The sequence below is a fragment of the Vigna radiata genome, chromosome 7 (assembly GCF_000741045.1).
Source record: "Vigna radiata var. radiata cultivar VC1973A chromosome 7, Vradiata_ver6, whole genome shotgun sequence".
Lineage (NCBI taxonomy): Eukaryota > Viridiplantae > Streptophyta > Magnoliopsida > Fabales > Fabaceae > Vigna > Vigna radiata.
Genome location: NC_028357.1, coordinates 33,430,773 through 33,449,368, shown reverse-complemented (window position 1 = coordinate 33,449,368; position 18,596 = coordinate 33,430,773). Strand labels below are relative to the sequence as shown.

Below are 18,596 nucleotides of genomic sequence, written 5' to 3'. Positions count from 1 at the left end.
AAATATGTCTGATACAAGATCACATCTTATTGGCTTTGTTTCTTATATCAAAACTCAATTTGGCATTGATGTAAAAACTGTTAGATCAGATAATGGTAATGAGTTTGCAATGACAAATTTTTATAGACAAAAAGGGATACAACATCAATTATCTTGTGTTGAAACACCTCAACAAAATGGAGTTGTTGAGAGAAAACATCAACACATTCTCAATGTTGCTAGATCTTTAATGTTTCAATCACATTTGCCAATAGTTTTTTGGTCTTTTGTTGTTCGTTATGTTGTGCAACTCATTAATATTTTACCTTCCACAGTTTTGACATATTTTTCTCCATCTCAGCTGTTACACAATGTTAAACCTAACATTACTTACTAGCGAGTTTTTGGCTCACTTTGCTATGCTTCAACTCTTCAAGCACATAGAACAAAATTTCAACCTCATGCAAGAAAATGTGTTTTACTTGGTTTTAAAACATGAGTGAAAGGCTACCTTTTGTTAGATTTCAACTCAAGGGAAATTTTCTATCAAGGAATGTAGTATTTTATGAAAACATATTTCCTTTTCTTACTAGTGACAAGCACTCACCTATTGATACACAAAATGTAAATTCATTGGATTTGGTCACCAAAATCAATTCATCTCCATCACCACTTTTCTCAGAAGTTACTAATCAACCCTCTTTACCACCTACATCTCCTCCTTCTATTGTTCCAGACCCTGTTAGTTTTTCTTCTCAACATGTTTCTGTTGAACCTGCCACTGCTACTCCACAAAGGAAATTAACCAGGCCAACACATAAACCATCTTATTTGCAGGACTATCATTGCAACATGTTATCTACTTCTTCTGCCACTCAGTCATCCACAAGTACCTTATATCCTATCTCTTCATATCTCTCATATGATGCATTATCATCTCTTCATAAATCATATGTCTTTAATCTTTCCCAAGTTAGTGAACCTAAAACCTATAACCAAGCCATCAAACATGATTATTGGAGAAATGCCATGGATCAAGAAATTGCAGCTTTAGAAAATACCAAAACTTGGGTTTTGACTGATTTACCTTATGGAAAGCAACCTATCGGATGTAAATGGGTATAGAAAATAAAGAGGCATGCTGATGGGAGTACTGAACGATATAAGGCAAGGTTAGTAGCCAAAGGCTACACACAATAGGAAGGTTTAGATTACTTTGAGACTTTTTCACCTGTTGTCAAACTCACAACAGTAAGATTGGTTCTGGCTTTAGTAACTTCCAAACATTGGTATTTACATCAACTAGATGTAAATAATGCCTTTTTACATGGGGATCTAGATGAAGAGGTATACATGTCTCTTCCTCTTGGCTACAAAACAAAAAAACCAGGCCAAGTTTGCAAGTTGTTAAAGTCTTTATATGGATTCAAGTAGGCCTCTAGACAATGGAATTACAAGTTGACAACTACTTTACTTTCTTTGGGCTACATACAATCAAAATCAGATTATTCACTTTTTGTCAAAAGTGATTCTGCTCATATCACCATCTTACTTGTTTATGTAGATGATATAGTTTTGGCAGGTGATGACATCAAGGAAATCCAAACTGTGAAGGCTCTATTGAATGCAAAGTTAAAAATTAAAGACCTAGGCCAACTCAAGTATTTACTGGGCTTAGAAATTGCAAGATCTCAACAGGGCATTAATTTGTCACAAAGGAAGTATGCTCTAAAGTTACTAGAAGATGCAAGATTGTTGGGATGTCAACCTGTTTCTACATCAATACAGCCATGCACAAAATTCTCCAAGACAGAAGGAAAACCCTATTCAGATGTGCAAGCCTATAGAAGACTTCTTGGCAGGTTATTATATTTAACCAACACAAGACTAGATTTATGTTTTGCTTTTAGTACTCTCAGTCAATTTCTTTCCAATCCTTTGGAAGATCACTATGCAATAGCAATAAGGATCCTGAGATATATCAAGAAAAATCTAGGACAAGGATTATTCTTTCCCTCCAACACAGAACATTCTCTCAAGGCTTTTAGTGATTCTGATTGGGCTGTTTGTCCTGATACTAGAAGGTCTGTGACTGGTNTTAATGTGTTCTATGGTGCATCCTTAATCAGCTGGAAATCNAAGAAGCAAGNTACTATATCTAGATCATCAACTNAAGNAGAATATAGAGCCTTAGCTTCCACAACATGTGAAATTCAATGGCTTTTGTATNTGCTCCATGATTTGAAACAACCTTTGCCACAACCAGTTCCTCTATTTTGTGACAATCAATCTGCTATACGAATTGCACAGAATCCAGCCATGCATGAGAGGACAAAGCACATTGAAATTGATTGTCATCTCATAAGGGATAAAGTTCAAGCTGGTGTAATTAAGCTTCTGCCTATTTCTACTTCATCACAACTTGCAGACATTCATACTAAAGCTTTGCATCCAGCACAATTTCAATCTTTGTTGTCCAAGCTGAGCATTAAGGATATATGTTGCAACTTGAGGGGGATATTGGAATTATTTTATTCTCTGTTCATATTTGTACATATATGTTCATATATTTTTATACTTATATTCCTTTTTTATATTGCTCTGAACAATTATATATATAAATTGTACTCTCTCCTTATCATTCAATAAGAAATACAATATTTCATTTTTTCTTCTTTTGTAACAATAGCTTTGCAAAGGAAGATAAAGATGAGGAACCAAAGAAGATTTAGAGATAGCTTTATTATGATGACACTTAGAAGGAAGAAAAATCCAAAATAGAGGAATGTCATAGGATTCTTCACATGGATCTTGTTGACAAACTATCTTAATAAGTATACTATTATAATAATAATAATAATAATAATAATAATAATAATAATAATAATAATAATAATAATTTTCTATAAGTATACTATAATAATAATAATAAGTTATAATAATAATAATAATAATTTCCTACAAAAAGACTATTCCATATTTCTTTCTGTTTTTAGATAGTCCCCTCCATGACTTTTAACCTATATTTCCATCTTTGGAAATATTCATATATTTCTAGCAACGATGGAAAAAATCATTCATTCTATTAGTGATGGAAAAATTCATTCTGAGAAAATGACTGTAATAATGATTCTTAATTATAGGTGAAGGTATTATTAAAGAATAACTTATAAAACTAGAAAGATTACAATTTTGAACAAAACTTAAAAAAAAAAAAACTATTTTATTAAAATACAGGTATTTTTTTCAGCTCTTATTTAACAGGATAAAATTCTACTAGACATAATCCTATGATAGTTTATTTGAAAAATCGTGACCTATGGTGTGAAAAAAATGTTGATAAAAACTTTTTTTAAAAGGTACTTTATGTTTAACTAAAAATGATTGAAAATTGAAGGTAATAAAAAAGCTGTTCAAAGGTGTTACTAGTGTTCTTTTTGTAGTGTTAAATCCAAAGTGTCATAATTTGACATACACCTCAAGCAGCAGGTTTTGAAAGCCCTCATAAATATGCTGCAATATTGTTATGAAAAAAAACATGAAATGAGTTCATGTTTTTTACCACAAGGTGGTGTTTGGTTTAAAGGTTCATACCTCGTTAAGTAGATAAAATGTTAAAGAAAAAACAGCTAAAAGTATGTGTGGAATGTTCTGAAGTTGACAAAACAAAATTCTAAACAAAGTCTCTGACTAGGCAGAATAATAACCATAATGTACAGTAGACACTAATTATGCAGTCTCTAGACTTCCTCTCAAAGTTCAACCATTGTGACTTTCAATGTTTGTTGCCTCAACTAAAGAAACCTGTTACTTTTAACTTTATCCAAATGCTTCTTCCCTTTTCTATGAGAGGCCAAGGTAATCTCGCAAGGGCATTTCACATTACAGATTTCACATCTTATTTCTGAATTATTAGTCCTAGTAGGTTTCTCTCCATTCTTGGTCTTGAATTTTGGCTGATAAATGTTCTTCTGTTTCAATTCTTCTTTGGAGTGATCACTTTTCAGCTTCTGTGAAACAGGTTGATTCTTTGCCTTCAGAGCAATCTCCATCTTCCTGTGTTTGCTCCCTTGCAGGTGTGAATTCAAGGTTTTCTCGCTCGTTGTTGTTACATGGCACAAAGCGCAAGTCCACTCCTTCTGAACTTCCTTATGTGTAAAAATCTGAGGAAGCTCTCCAACACCCTTCTCTTTCATCACTATTCCATTAGTTTCCAACATGGTTGCTGAAGCATTTTCACTTTTCACAAGTTTAGGTACCACAGGAATATTCTGCAATGTTCAAGATGATCATATCATATCTACCTTGTTAAAATGTGTTGCCAAAACTTTTCATAAATGACTTCTTAGCATGCACAACTCCAAAATTTTAACTTGTCCATTAGATATTTCTATTTTGGGTGAGTATATAATATGAAACATTACTTGATTGCCTGTAGGAATTTCCTTTTTCTCAATCACCTCCAAATCTTTGGTGGCGTTGGGCTCTATTTGGAGCTTTTTCACATTTGTCTGCGCAAGATGCTATTTCATTAACAACTAGAAGACTTGGATGGGTTGAAATGACTCATACAAGAACTTGTAACAAGAATCAAATTAATTTCATAACTGCACCAGCAACATAAAAACTTCACCTGTTGCATCTCTTCATGGTCAGTAGCTCTATTTGCATTTGTTGCCTTTGCAACAGGTTTGTTAGTCGTGTTCTACAATAGAAGAAAAGGAGAATCAGCATAATTTTTCAATTGCCAAAAGAAAGACATTTTTCATGGGTTCACAAACTTACAGCAATATAGATGTTTACCTTGCTAGCAATGAGTTTCATTAAGGCTTCTGTTCCATTATCTTCTAAATATCTATCTGCATGCAGCAAAAAGTTATCTTTCTTGACAAAAATCTTCCTCCAGTTATTTAAACTACTTAAGATTGCTTGTGGATTTGAGATGCATGTTCGAATAATGTTATTGTAGGCATAAGAAGCCCGCCCAAAGTCTGGCACAATGAGCCAGAAGATGATCATTAGCTTAGTGTAAGGCCAGAACTGGTACCTGATGTTAAACATGGGAATGAAAAGTTAAACAAGATTATGAATTGATTAAAAAAGATAATATGAAAAGAGAATCCATTTGCTACAATCTAACTTCAATTGATAATAATAATAATCACATTAACTTGAAATAGTTCTATCTGCATTATGCATAATTTTATTTCTATTAATTTCCTAAGTTTCAACAAAATTTAAAAGACAAATTAACTAGATACATGTACTGCATTAAGCTTAACCAAATGAAAACAAACACTAGATGACTGAAATAATAAAAATACGAACTTCAGAACAAGAAATTATTTTTAATCCAAAGGGTATTCAGGATTTGTTAGAAAACAATAACAGTAAGCTTCACCTCTACTCATTCAAAACAAAAGCTAAACATATTGACAGAATGAATTACATGTGTTATGAAATGGTGTGGATATGTCGTACAGAACAAAATAAGCTAGATTATCAACAAATAGAGTATAGTTCATTTTTGTTACGGAAAAACCTCAAATCACACAGCATACATATTCTCTGTAACCATATCAACTACAGATTTCTTGGTTATGCTATGACTAATTTCAATGAAGAGAAATTCTGTTTGAGTAGATTACACTTGAGGATCAACCAACTTAGATCTGAAATCGTTTTCTATTTGCTGAATCAAGGTTTAGTAATCACTATGCCTTGAATGTAATAAATTTTTACCTGTCAATTTGAAAATATCCTTAGAACACACTGAAGAAAAAAAAAAAAAAAAACACATTTCCATGTCCTATCTCTAAGTTTAAAATCAGAAACCGCAGTAACACATGCGAAGTGCAGAGTTTGATGCTCCCACGGTGATCTTAGAGTCCAATCAGATATTCAATTCCAGTCACAGAAAAAAAAAAAAAAAAACACTCTATTATAATATTGGGGAGAAAAAAAAAATGCTCTTACCATTGAAGAAGCCTAAAAAATGCATACTCGAATAGGTATATTAGCGAGAGGAGTATCCAATACGATATCAAATCCTTAGTTGCTTTATAGGATTCGTTCTCAATTGCTTGTACAGAAGCACATCTGTCAAAAAAAAAACATAATCCCAAACACCAAAATGAGTGGCCAAAGCAAAAGTCACAACCTTTGTTAACACGCCATGCATCCAGTGAAGTACAATTACAATTAAATAAATGGTCCTTTAGAAACTTACAAAGGGTATCCCAGAGCAAGGAGAGGCCTGTAAAAGAGACCATAAAAAAGAAGAAGACAGTAGATGAGACAACATTGAAATGGGGTTCAAGGAAATAAAAAGAAGCACTTTACTTTACAGAGAGAAACCATGTAAAACATTGCAGAAGTAATATGAAGATAAGAGTGTAAGTAAGATTTTCATGGCAACAAAGAAAAAACTTGCATTGCATACCATGCACAATGATCAAGGCATTTGACAATGAGTTTAAGAAACCAGAGAGAAGACATCTCTTGTGGGACTAAATTATTGGTGTTGTGAGGTTGTTGGAGAGCAGAGAAAAAAGGAAGAGGAAGAAAAAGAAAAGACAGAGTTTGGCCTAAAAAAACATGAAATAGTAAGGGAGGAAGTCTTCCAGGAGAAGTCTAAGACATTGGTAGGAAGCAAGTGGGAAACCAAAGGGCAATAAGTCACCTAAAAAAATTTATAATATTGTTTTTTGATTAAAAATCATTTAAGTTATTTAATCAGTCTTGAGGATTTAATACGATATTGATCAACATTTATTAAATTAATAATCCATATTTTTTTCCACACTTTATTAAAACTCATTGAAAACTCTGTTTTCGTTACATTTTTTTTATTAGTTCAAATTTATCAAAATTGTAAATGAGTTTATAAAAAAGAAACTAAACTTATTTAGTTTTTCATAAATTTGATCGAATAATAAGAAAATATATTAAAAGAGTATGTTCAAAATAGTATAGCCTGTACAATTAAATAGTCTTTGATATTCTAAGAATTAAAAGTAATGATAATTTATAAAGCAATCCTTTTCTTTAATTTATTGAACATCTTTGAACGTGGTGCTGAAATAATCTGAGAACCGAAACACAATTATATGTAATAAAACAGATGAACTAAAATTCTCAATGTATTATTGTTAGATTATTGCAAAAGAAACCTTGTTTCATGGTAATATGTTACCATTTAAATTTTTCAATTTCAATTAATTTTGCAATGTTAAAATTATTTATTGGTTTTAATTTCTTTTATTTATTTTAATTTTTTCTATCTTATAAATAGAAAGCTCATTCCATTTCAAATCATTCAAAAAAATTAGTCTTCTTTCTTATTTTGCTCTTTTAAAAATTATTCTGATATAAACTCTATTAGAGTATAAACTCTATCAGAGTTTCTTGCGAGTTTTGTGATCTTCCTGTTGTATTTTGGGAAACTTGCGCAATACATAGCGGATAAGTCCTTAAGGATATAGAATTTACACGCTTTAAGAAATTACTAGAATCAATTTAATTTGTAGAAATTATCTTATTCAATTTTTTAAAAAAATTATTTACAAATTAATTTTAATTCATAAAAAAAAATTGAATTGAAGTTTTTTAATATTATTGTAGTGATAAGTAGATTCTTATCTACCTTAAACAAAATTTATCATTTAAAACTAATTAAAAATTATAATATATACTTATGATAAATTATAATATATTTATTTTCTATGATTTAATCAAAACCAAATAATTTTTAAATTAAGATAATAATTAACAAAACAAACTAGAAATCTGGCATAACAACTTTAATTTTGAGAAAAAAATTATAATTCTAAGAAAATATTTATTTATAAATAAGATTGGTAAAAACACTAGTGATATTGAATGCTCTAATTAGTGAAATTATCATTTCTATTGATTAAAATATTAGAGTCATTCTGGGTTTAGTAAAATTTCTTTTTATCATCCATTTTTTATTTCTAGTAAGACTTTTTCTATCATCTTTTTATTTATATACATTTATTCTACATGTTTTATACTTAGTAGAATATTGTATACAATATTAATTTTGAAAAGCAAAAAATGACTAAAAATACACTAAGAGACTTTAAATTATTTTTTTATAAAATTCAAAAGAAAACTTTAATTAAAATTGAGATGGAAAATTCAATGTAATAATTAATAAGAACAATAAAATTTTAAAATAATGAGAAAAATACTTAGGAACAAATAAAAAATTATACTAATTCTATTATTTCCAAATTTAGACTAGTTAATTTAAATTTTTCACCAATATTAAAATATAAAATTATGAATACCACTCCTGCAAGTAGAAGACAAAAACAACTTGTAAGATTTTATTATTTAAAAAAAATAGAATTATGTACTAAAAAATATTGGGCTTATTCATTATTATATGTAAAAAATTAAGAATTTGCTCATTAATTTTATCCTATTACTTAAAAACCTCTCCATTATTAGTAAAGAGAGAGTTTGGCACAAAGACCATGAAAATAGTAAGAGGGGAAGTCTTCCAGCAGAGGTCAAGAGTTGGTGATAAGCAAGTGGGAAACCAAAGGGATATTACTTTTTTTTATTAAAAATCACTTTAATTATCTAATCAGCCTTAAGTTTAATAAGGCATTAGTTACCACTTATTAAATTGATAATAGGTACTTCTTCCACACTTGGGTCTTTTTCATTAAAACTAGTTGAAAACTATGTTTTTCTTACATTTTTGTATTAGTTCAAATTCATCAAAATTGTAAATGAATTTATAAAAAGAAACTAAACTTATTTAGTTTTAATAAATTTTAACAAATGATAAGAAAATATATTAAAAGAACATGTTGAAAATTATATACGCAGTACAATAAAATATCCTTAAATCTTTTAAAAATTGACACTAATAATGATAATTTATAAAAAGAAATTCTTTTCGTTTTAAATTTATTGAATTTTAATTTGTAATAGAAAAAATTAAAATTCCCAATATTCATAACATAATTTAATTTGTAGACATTATCTTATTTAATTTTTTAAAAAAGTTTTATATAAGTTTATTTTAATTTATAAAAGATTTATGTGTAATTCAATTCTAATATTATTGCAGTTATATATAAAATTTTTTGACCAATTCTAAAAAGGTTGATTATAAGAATCTAGAAAATAAAATATTAGAGTAGATAGATGTATTAGAATAACGAGACTGATTATTTTACTTTAAAATAATATTATAATATAAATAGAATTTTTATAAACGCATTTCATTACTTTAAGAACACTTTATTTCTCTAAAACATTATTCTCTTCTATTTCTCTTACTCCTCTCTACGTTCTCTCACATTTGGGTCATTGGTTTGACGATCAGGAGGTACCAAAACGATCACAGTGTCAAGAGCTACACATCTGACCGATCAATTAGGTGAAACAAGCGGGTAAACAGTTAACCCTTTTCTCTAACGTCTAGGGTTCTTCATTCTGCAAAATCTGATGTTTGCATGCATCAAGAGTTCCTTTCTTTCAATTTCTAGCTCAAATTAGGTTATAAGGTTGATTTCCTATCACCAATTGGTGATTTGTAGGGTTTTCTAGAGTTGCCTTGCAGTGCAAGCATCTGTCAGGGTTACGTTGAGTTGTGCTGTTGATCAGATGTAAGGAGAGTTAGATTATTTCTTTAATTAGTATTTTGACATGTATGTGTGAGGATTTTATGTTATGTTGTTGATTGAACTAAATTTAGGTTTTTAAGTAAATTTAATTGTATGTAATTTGACTACTTGATTATGAAATTGTGAAATGGTGATTGTGAATTGAATTGAATGATGTGCAAAGCTTTAATTGATCATGCTATATGTGAGTAATCTGTTATAAAAGTGAATAGCTTGCTTTGAGTCATTTGTGAGGAAGTGAGTTAGTGAAAATGAGAATTTGAAGTTAGATGCTCAATTGGTCTGCTAGAGCAGTTTTGGTAAGTCAAATGTGACTTGCTTGAGCCCTTAACTGGTCAAAAGTGTGTCAAAAGTGGTAGATTGGCTTTTAGGTCTCTAAGTTGAGATTTTATAGGTTTTGAAGTAGGAACTTGTCCAAAAACACTTTAGATTAATGGTAGGAAGGTTTGTAATCACTTAGTCAAGTCTAATTATGTGTATAATACAAATTAGGATTATTAGAAGTTGAGAAAAAAATAGTTAGAATTGGTAAATGGAGTTTGGGTTGCATAATTCTACAAAATTTGTGCTGGAGAATTACATAGACTCGTTGAGCGAATAGATCCGCACAGCGAGTAGGTTGGCGAGATGTTCTCTGTCAAGGAAATCGCACAGTAAAAAGATGCGTTGTGCGAAAGGTTGAAGGGGTATGCTCTTTGTTTGATGATCTGCACAGCAATCAGTGCACGAAGCACCTGTTTGGGGTTTGTAACCACTGCCAGTTTTACTTGAATAGCGAGGAGCTGCATTCTACGAGTGTTTAGAGGGTCTGGGCAACTGTCTAGACTTTCGTAGAGCGAATTGGGGTGTTGTGCGAGGGGTTGAGGACTGGTACCATTGGAAGTTTATTCGCACAACGAGCTTGTGTCGTTCTATGAGGAACCTTTGGATTCGCTATGCGAAAGTGTGCGCTGAGCGAATAGTCCTGGTTTAGTTTACTCTTTTCTTAATCATTATTGTTTGATTTGAATGATGTAGTTGACTATTCTGAGCTATGTATGAATGTGTAATGAGTCATATGAGTACAATGGAATGGAGTTGTGAATTCAAATAGGAATAAAATATGATTTCAAAGTGGTGTGGTTAGTTTCAATCTGAAATCTCTCGGTGGGATCCAAGTATGTTTAGAATGAATACAGGGAGCTCAGTATTGGGGGTTATCCTAAAACTTTAATTGTCTTTCATTCTCAAATAGAGAAGATTGATTCATATGGTGAAAGTAGTATGAGGTCCTAGTGCAGGTGCTACTTGGAGGTCTATTGCGCGGTAGGGGACTAACCATGTTTGTATGGTAAGGTGAAACCCATGACAATGGCTTTACAAACATAGAGGCCACCACAAGTGCACAAGCCGCCATATCTCGGTATTCATTCTAAGTCTGAACGGTAAAGTCTAGGTCATAACATGTTAGGATGTATGTACTATTCTACCTTGCTTGAATAATTAAGTAAATGTGATATGTTGTATAATTGCTTGAATTCTTTTATATCTAGCTCACCCTATTGTTTGTGTTTGTGCTTTGTATGTGATGATGTTCTTCCCTTTGTAATGACCATCCTATGGGTGTGAGTAAAGGGAGATCAGATCATTGTGGAGTAGGCGCTTGAGGGAGAAGATCCAGTTGTTTAGTTAGTTTTAGTTTAATATTGTAATAGTTTTGAAATAGACCGTTTGTATATAAAGTTGAAATTCTATAGTTATTTTGAGATGATTGTAAAATTTTACTTTATATTATAGTGGAATAATTATTCTATCATATCATAGTTGTGATGACTCTTCTATATAGTATTTTACTATATTTTTGGGATGTTACATTAATGGTATCAAAGCAGTTCTTTCCTTAGGAATCTTGTAGGTTGTGAGTGTGTCTATCTTGTGCTTGTGTACTCTTAGCTATGTCTAGTGGTTATCCTTGTTTCTTTGAGTTGGACTGATGGGTTTTCTTTTATGAAATAGCAGAATGTTGCCTTGGTGCAACAAAATATTGTAGCTTTGCAGCAGTTGGAAGCTGCTAGGGTGTCAGCTGAGACATCTCAAAGGCAGTACATGGACTTGATAGCTAGTGGCAGGGCTACAGTAGGACCTTCTTCTTCATCCTTCCATCCCCAGGAGTGGAGCTTGGAAAGCTTCTTATAACATCATCCGACCAAGTTTAATGGAAAGTGTAGCCCAGATGAAGCTGATAAGTGGTTCAGGTGTATGGAAAGGATTTATAATGCTAAGAGGTGTTTAGATGAGAACCACTTGGCTTTCTCAGAGTATCTATTATCTAGAGAGGCTAGTCATTGGTGGAGCAGCACTAGATCTTTGTTGGAGAGTGCTGGTACTCAGATTTCTTGGGAAATATTAAATAAAAAGTTATATACAAAGTATTTTCCAAACAGCGTGACGTTTGCAAAAGAGGTGGAGTTCCTGCAGTTGGTACAAGGAAATATGATTATGTCAGAATATGTTGATCGTTTCAAACACTTGATCTGCTTCCACACTTTAGCCATTGATGAAGAGTGGTAGTGTAGAAAATTTGAGAACGGGTTGAGTGATGATATCGAGTTGATGGTGGTTGGTCTGTGTATTAAATAATTGCCTGTGTTAGTGGAGAGGGCCAAGGTACTGGAAAAGACTAAGAAGGAGGTTGAAAGCCAGTAGAGTCAACCATTGAGAGTTGGAGGACCAATTATGTCCAGAGGCAGTTTCAATTCTCGGAAGATGTCGTATTCTAGGCCTTCTTCTTTTGGCCATAATGATTCTTCTTCTCAGTCATCTGTGCAATAGAGTCAGACTACTCACTTTGGGGGTGTGAGATGCCATGGTTGTGGAGGTCCGCATGTATTATTTGCTTGTCCTCAGAGGATTGGGTATCAGAGATGTAACAGGTGCATAAGGGAAGGTCGTCATGAGAGAGATTGTCCCATGAGTAGAAGGGTTGACTCTCAATCGCAGCATACAGGGAGGTTCCAACAGAGGGGATGTGTCAGACCTCAGGCTACTGGCAAGGTTTATGCATTGATTAGATCGGAGGCGGCTAGCTTAGGTAACCTCATTATCACTAGTTGTTTGGTATTTGGTAAGCCGTGTGATGTTTTGTTTGATTCGGGGGCGACACATTCGTTTGTGTCTGAGGCTTGTGTTGAAAAACTTGGTTTGTCAATGGGAGAGCTAGAGTTTGATATGGTGGTTTCTACACCAACAACTGGTTTGGTTCGGACATCTACGGTGTGTTCTAGATGTCCAGTTGAGGTTGACGGGCGTAGGTTCCAAGTGAATCTTGTTTGTTTACCTCTACAAAGGCTAAAGGTGATCTTGGGAATGAATTGGTTGTCTACCAATCGCATTCTCATAGATTGTGGTGAGAAGAAGCTATTGTTTCCCGAGGTTAAGGAGTCGACATTGTTGTCTTGGGGCAAGTTTGGCAAGAGTTGAAAGAAGGGTAAGTTTTTTTTTCAGGTGTTGACTTATATGGAAGTGAAGCAGAGTAGCCAAAGGGTAGATCACTCCATTTTGAGTGACTTTCTTGATGTGTTTCCTGAGGAAGTGCCAGGATTTCCTCCTTATAGGGAGGTTAATTTCTTTATTGATCTCATGCTAGGTGTAGGGCCAATATCAATAGCCTCTTATAGGATGGCTTCAATTGAGTTAGCTGAACTAAAGAAGCAGATTGAAGAGTTGCTTGAGAAGTAGTTCATCAGGCCTAGTGTCTCGTTGTGGGGTACACCGGTGTTATTGGTTAAGAAGAAGGATGATAGCTCCAGGTTGTGTGTTGACTACAGACAATTGAATAAGTTAACCATCAAGAACAAGTACCCGTTTCCTAGGATTTATGATTTGATGAATTAATTGCATGGAGCTATAGTGTTATCTAAGATAGACCTGAGGTCAGGCTATCATCAGATTCTGGTCAAGGTAGGTGATGCGTAGAAGACTGCTTTTACGTCTAGATATGGTCACTATGAGTATGTGGTTATGTCTTCTGGTGTGACTAACGCTTCAGCCATATTCATGGACTACATTAAGAGAATCTTTAGGTCGTTCTTAGATAAATTTGTTGTTGTATTTATTGATGACATACTTATTTATTCTAAGGCTCGAGAAGAGCATGAGGATCACCTTAGGACAATGCTTGGAGTGTTAAGAGAGAAGAAGTTGTATGCTAAGTTGTTTAAGTGTGAGTTCTGGTTGGCATGAGATCTGAACTGATGTCATTTCTGTGGATCCAGAAAAGGTGCAGGTAGTGCTTCAGTGGTAGAGACCTAAGTCTGCCACTGAGATCAGGAGCTTTGTTGGTCTAACGGGCTACTATTGTCGCTTCATTGAAGGTTTCTCTAAGATAGTGGCACCGTTGACTTAGTTGACGAGGAAAGATCAACCTTTTGCTTGGATAGACCGATGTGAGTCTAGTTTTTAGGAGTTATAGCAGAGGTTGACTAGTGCTCCAATGTTGGTGATCCCTGACACAGGTAAACCTTTTGAGGTTTTTTGTGATGCTTCATTTCAGGGATTTGGTTGTGTGTTGATGCAAGAGAAGAATGTGGTCGCCTATGCTTCAAGGCAACTCAAGGTTCATGAGAAAAATTATCCCACTTATGACTTGTAGTTGGTAGTTGTGGTGTTTGCCTTGAAGATTTGGGGGCACTATCTTTATGGTGCACAATTTCAGGTATTCAGTGATCATAAGAATTTGAAGTATCTCTTTGATCAGAAGGAGCTGAATATGAGGCAGAGGAGGTGGATGGAGTTTTTGAAGGATTATGAGTTTCATCTACTCTATCATCCAAGGAAGGCAAATGTTTGTAGTAGATGCGTTGAGCAGAAAGACGGTGCCTATGTCTGCGTTGATGGTCAGAGAGTTAGAGTTGATGGAGAGCTTCAGAGATTCAAGGTTGCAGGTAGATTTAAAGTCAAGTTGTTTCAGATGCAAAGTGTCAAGTGATCTATTAGGCCATATCAAAGAGAAGCAGTTTTCAGACGTCGAGCTACAAAGATCAATGGGTTTGATTGGTGCTGATCAGGGCAGAGACTTTGTTTTGGGAGCTGATGGTATTCTGAGGTTCAGAGGAAGAGTCTGCATTCCTGATGACGGTGAGTTGAGGAGATTGATCCTTGAGGAAGGGCATCTGAGTCATTTTAGCATGCATACTAGCATGACTAAAATGTATCAAGACCTCAAGGAGTCTTTCTGGTGGTCTGGGATGAAAGGAGATGTAACAAGGTTTATTGCTTCATGTTTGACCTGTCAGAAAGCTAAAGTGGAGCATCAAAGACTTGGAGGTTTATTGTAGCAGTTGGAGATTCCCGAGTGGAAATGGTATAACATAGCCATGGATTTTGTTACCTATTTACCACGTACGGTTAAAGTTCATGATGTTATATGGGTGATTGTAGACAGGTTGACCAAGAATGCTCATTTCTTGGAAGTTAATGTGAGGATGTCAATGGCAAAGTTGGCCCAGTTGTATATTCGAGAAGTTGTGAGACTGCACGAGGTGCCTTCTACTATTGTATCAGATAAAGATCTGCGGTTCACTTCTAGATTCTGGCAGACGCTACAAAGTGAGATAGGCAGCAGACTTTAGATGAGTTCAGCTTATCATCCCCAGACTGATGACCAATCAGAGAGGACTATCTAATCACTTGAGGATTTGCTGAGAACGTGTGTATTGGATCATTTGGGAGTCTAGGATGAGGTGTTATCATTGGTGGAGTTCACCTACAATAAAAATTATCGAGCCAACATAGGTATGGCACCGTTTGAGGTACTATATGTGATAAGATGTAGAACGCCTTTTTTTTGGTTTCAGGATGAAGAGCCTGTGTTGACGAGGCCAGAATTATTTCAGCTACAAAGAAAGTGAAGCTCATTCAAGAGAGGATGTGAGCATCCCAGAGTAGGCAGAAGTCCTATGCTGATCAGAGGCGGAAACCATTGGAGTTTGCAATTGGGGATCATGTATTCCTCAGAGTGACTCCTATTATTGTGTAGGAAGAACCTTTTGTGTTAGGAAGCTATCTCCTAGGTACATTGGTCCTTATCAAATCTTGAGATGTGTAGGGCCAGTTGCTTATGAGATAGTCATGCCACCCCAATTGATGAATCTTCATCCAATATTCCATGTCTCACAACTTAGGAAGTATATGCCTGATTCTTCTCATGTGCTAGAAGTTGAAGATGTGCAAGTCAAAGAAGATCTTTCAATGGAGGTGCAGCCTATTAGAATTGTGGAGAGCCAGACCAATCAACTTAGAGGAAAAACCATCAGTCTACTTAGAGTTGTTCGGGATAGTAGAATAGGTGACTCTACCTGGGAGTTAGAGGGAGTCATGAGGGAGTCGTATCCTCACCTATTCTCTAGTAAGTCTAATTTTCGAGGGCGAAAATTTTTGTTGTTGGGGAAAATGTAAGAACCTAGAAAATAGAGTATTATAGTATATAGGTGTATTAGAATAATGAGATCGATTATTTTACTTTAAAATAATCTTATAATATAAATAGAATTTTTATAAACACGTCTCATTACTTTAAGAACACTCTATCTCTCTAAAACACTATTCTCTTCTATTTCTCTGACTTCTCTCTACGTTCTCTCACATTTGGGCTATCGGTTTGACGATCAGGAGGTACTTAGACTACACATCTGACCGATCAATTAGGTGAAATGAGAGGGTAAGCGATTAACCATTTTCTCTAGGGTCTAGGGTTCTTGATTATGCAAAAGCTTATGTTTGCATGGATAAAGAATTCATTTCTTTCAATTTCTAGCTCAAATTAGGTTCTAAGGTTGATTTCCTATCACCAATTGGTGATTTGTAGGGTTTTCTAGAGTTGCCTTGCAGTGCAAGCATCTGTCAGGGTTACGTTGAGTTGTGTTGTTGATCAGAGGTAAGGGAAGTTAGATTATTGCTTTAATTAGTAGTTTGGCATGTATATGTAAGGAATTTTGTGTTATGGTGCTGATTGAACTAAATTTAGGTTTTCGAGTATATTTAATTGTATGTAATTTGACTGCTTGATTGTGAAATTGTGAAATGGTGATTGTGAACTGAAAATGATGTGCAAAGTTATAATTGGTCATACTAGATGTGAGTAATCTGTTATGAAAGCGAACAGATAAAAATTTAAGTGAAGTATGTTTATTTTGTGTCATTTGTGAGGAAGTGGGGTAGTGAAAATGGGAATTTGAAGTTAGATGCTTAATTGATCTGTTGGAGCAGTTTTGGTAAGTCAAATGTGACTTGCTTGAGCCCTTAAACTAGTCAAAAATGTGTCAAAAGTGGTAGATTAACTTTTGGGTCTCTAAGTTGAGATTTTTGAGGTTTTAAAGTAGGAACTTGTCCAAAAAACACTTTAGATTGATGGTAGGAAGGTTTATAATCACTTAGTCAAGTCTAATTAGGTGTATAATATAAATTTGGATGATTAGAAGTTGAGAAAAATAGTTAGAATTTGTAAATGGAGTTTGGGTTGCATAATTCTATAGAATTTGTGCTGCGGATTTATGCAAACTCGTTGAGTGAATAGATTCGCACAACGAGTAGCCTGACGAGATGCTCTCTGTCAGGGCCTTCGCACAGCGAGAAGATGCGTTGTGCGAATGGTTGAAGGGGTATGCTTTCTGTTTGATGATCCGCACAACGGATTAATGCGCTGAGTGCCTGGTTGGGGTTTGTAACCATTGCCAGTTTTACTCGAATAGCGAGGAGGTGTGCTCTACGAGTGTTTGGGGGGATTTGGGCCATTGCCTAGACTTTCGCATAGCGAATTGGGGCGCTATGCGAGGGGTTGAGGTTTGGTACCACTAGAAGTTTATTCGCACAACGAGCTTGTGTCGTTGTGCAAGGAACCTTTGGATTCGTTATGCGAGAGTGTGCGCTGAGTGAATAATCCTGGTTTAGTTTAGTGTTTTCTTAATTATTCTTGTTTGATTTGAATGATGTAGTTGACTATTCTGAACTATGTGTGAATGTGTAATGAGTCATATGAGTAGAGTGGATTGAAGTTGAGAATTCAAATAGGAATAAAGTATGATTTCAAAGTAGTGTGGTTAGTTTCAATATGAAATCTCTCGGTGGGATCCAAGTATGTTTAGAATGAATACAGGGAGCTCAATATTGGGGGTTATCCTAAAACTCTAATGATCTTTTATTCTCAAATAGAGAAGATTGATTCATGTGGTGAGAGTAGTAGGAGGTCCTAGTATAGGCACTACTTGGAGGCCTATTGCGCGGTAGCGGACTAACCTTGTGTGTGTGGTAGGGTGAAACCCATGGCGATGGCTTTGCAAAGCAGTAGAGTTCACCACAAGTGCACAATCCGCCATAGCTCGGTATTCATTCTAAGTCCGGACGGTAAAGTCTAAGTCATAACATGTTAGGATGTAAGTCCTATTCTACCTTGCTTGAATAATTAAGTGAATGTGATATGTTGTATAATTGTGTGAATTCTTTTATATCTAGCTCACCCCGTTGTTTGCGTTTGTGCTTTGTATGTAATGGTGTTCTTCCCTTTGCAATGATCATCCTATGGGTGTGAACAGAGGAAAATGAGATCTTTGTGGAGTAGGCCCTTGAGGGAGAGGATCCAATTGTTTATTTAGTTTTAGTTTAATATTGTAAATAGTTTTGAAATAGACCATTTGTATATAAAGTTCAAATTCTATAATTATTTTGGGATGACGGTAAGATTTTACTTTATATTATAGTTGAATAATTGTTCTATCATATCATAGCTGTGATGACTCTTCTATATAGTATTTTACTATATTTTTGAGATGTTACATTTATAATTCAAAACTAATTTAGAATAATAAAATATAATTATCAACTAAAATATATTCATCCCATAAGATTTATTCCAATCAAATTATAATATATATATATATATATATATATATATATATATATAAAATCATAAAATTA

General features: G+C 34.0%; 2 protein-coding genes across 3 annotated transcripts; one reads left to right on the top strand and one right to left on the bottom strand.

Annotated features, from left to right (window-relative positions):
* Window positions 1-3,485: 3,485 nt before the first annotated feature.
* LOC106767673 lies at window positions 3,486-6,633 on the bottom strand. 2 transcript variants are annotated; one of them, XM_014652611.2, is made up of 7 exons: window positions 6,422-6,633; window positions 6,209-6,235; window positions 5,956-6,078; window positions 4,783-5,026; window positions 4,613-4,684; window positions 4,404-4,490; window positions 3,489-4,250 (listed from the first exon to the last, which is right to left on the bottom strand). In XM_014652611.2, the coding sequence occupies exons 1-7, from the start codon at window positions 6,475-6,477 to the stop codon at window positions 3,774-3,776; spliced, it is 1,086 nt and encodes a 361-aa protein (XP_014508097.1). In that variant the 5' UTR covers window positions 6,478-6,633; the 3' UTR covers window positions 3,489-3,773. The 2 variants fall into 2 exon arrangements, with proteins under 2 accessions (XP_022639221.1, XP_014508097.1); XM_022783500.1 differs by lacking the exon at window positions 4,404-4,490 and having other exon boundaries at window positions 3,486-4,250.
* A 5,963-nt stretch (window positions 6,634-12,596) lies between these two features.
* On the top strand, window positions 12,597-13,106 carry LOC106766338. Its single transcript, XM_014651071.1, has one exon. It carries the CDS (start codon window positions 12,597-12,599, stop codon window positions 13,104-13,106), a length of 510 nt encoding a protein of 169 aa, XP_014506557.1.
* Window positions 13,107-18,596: the final 5,490 nt, after the last annotated feature.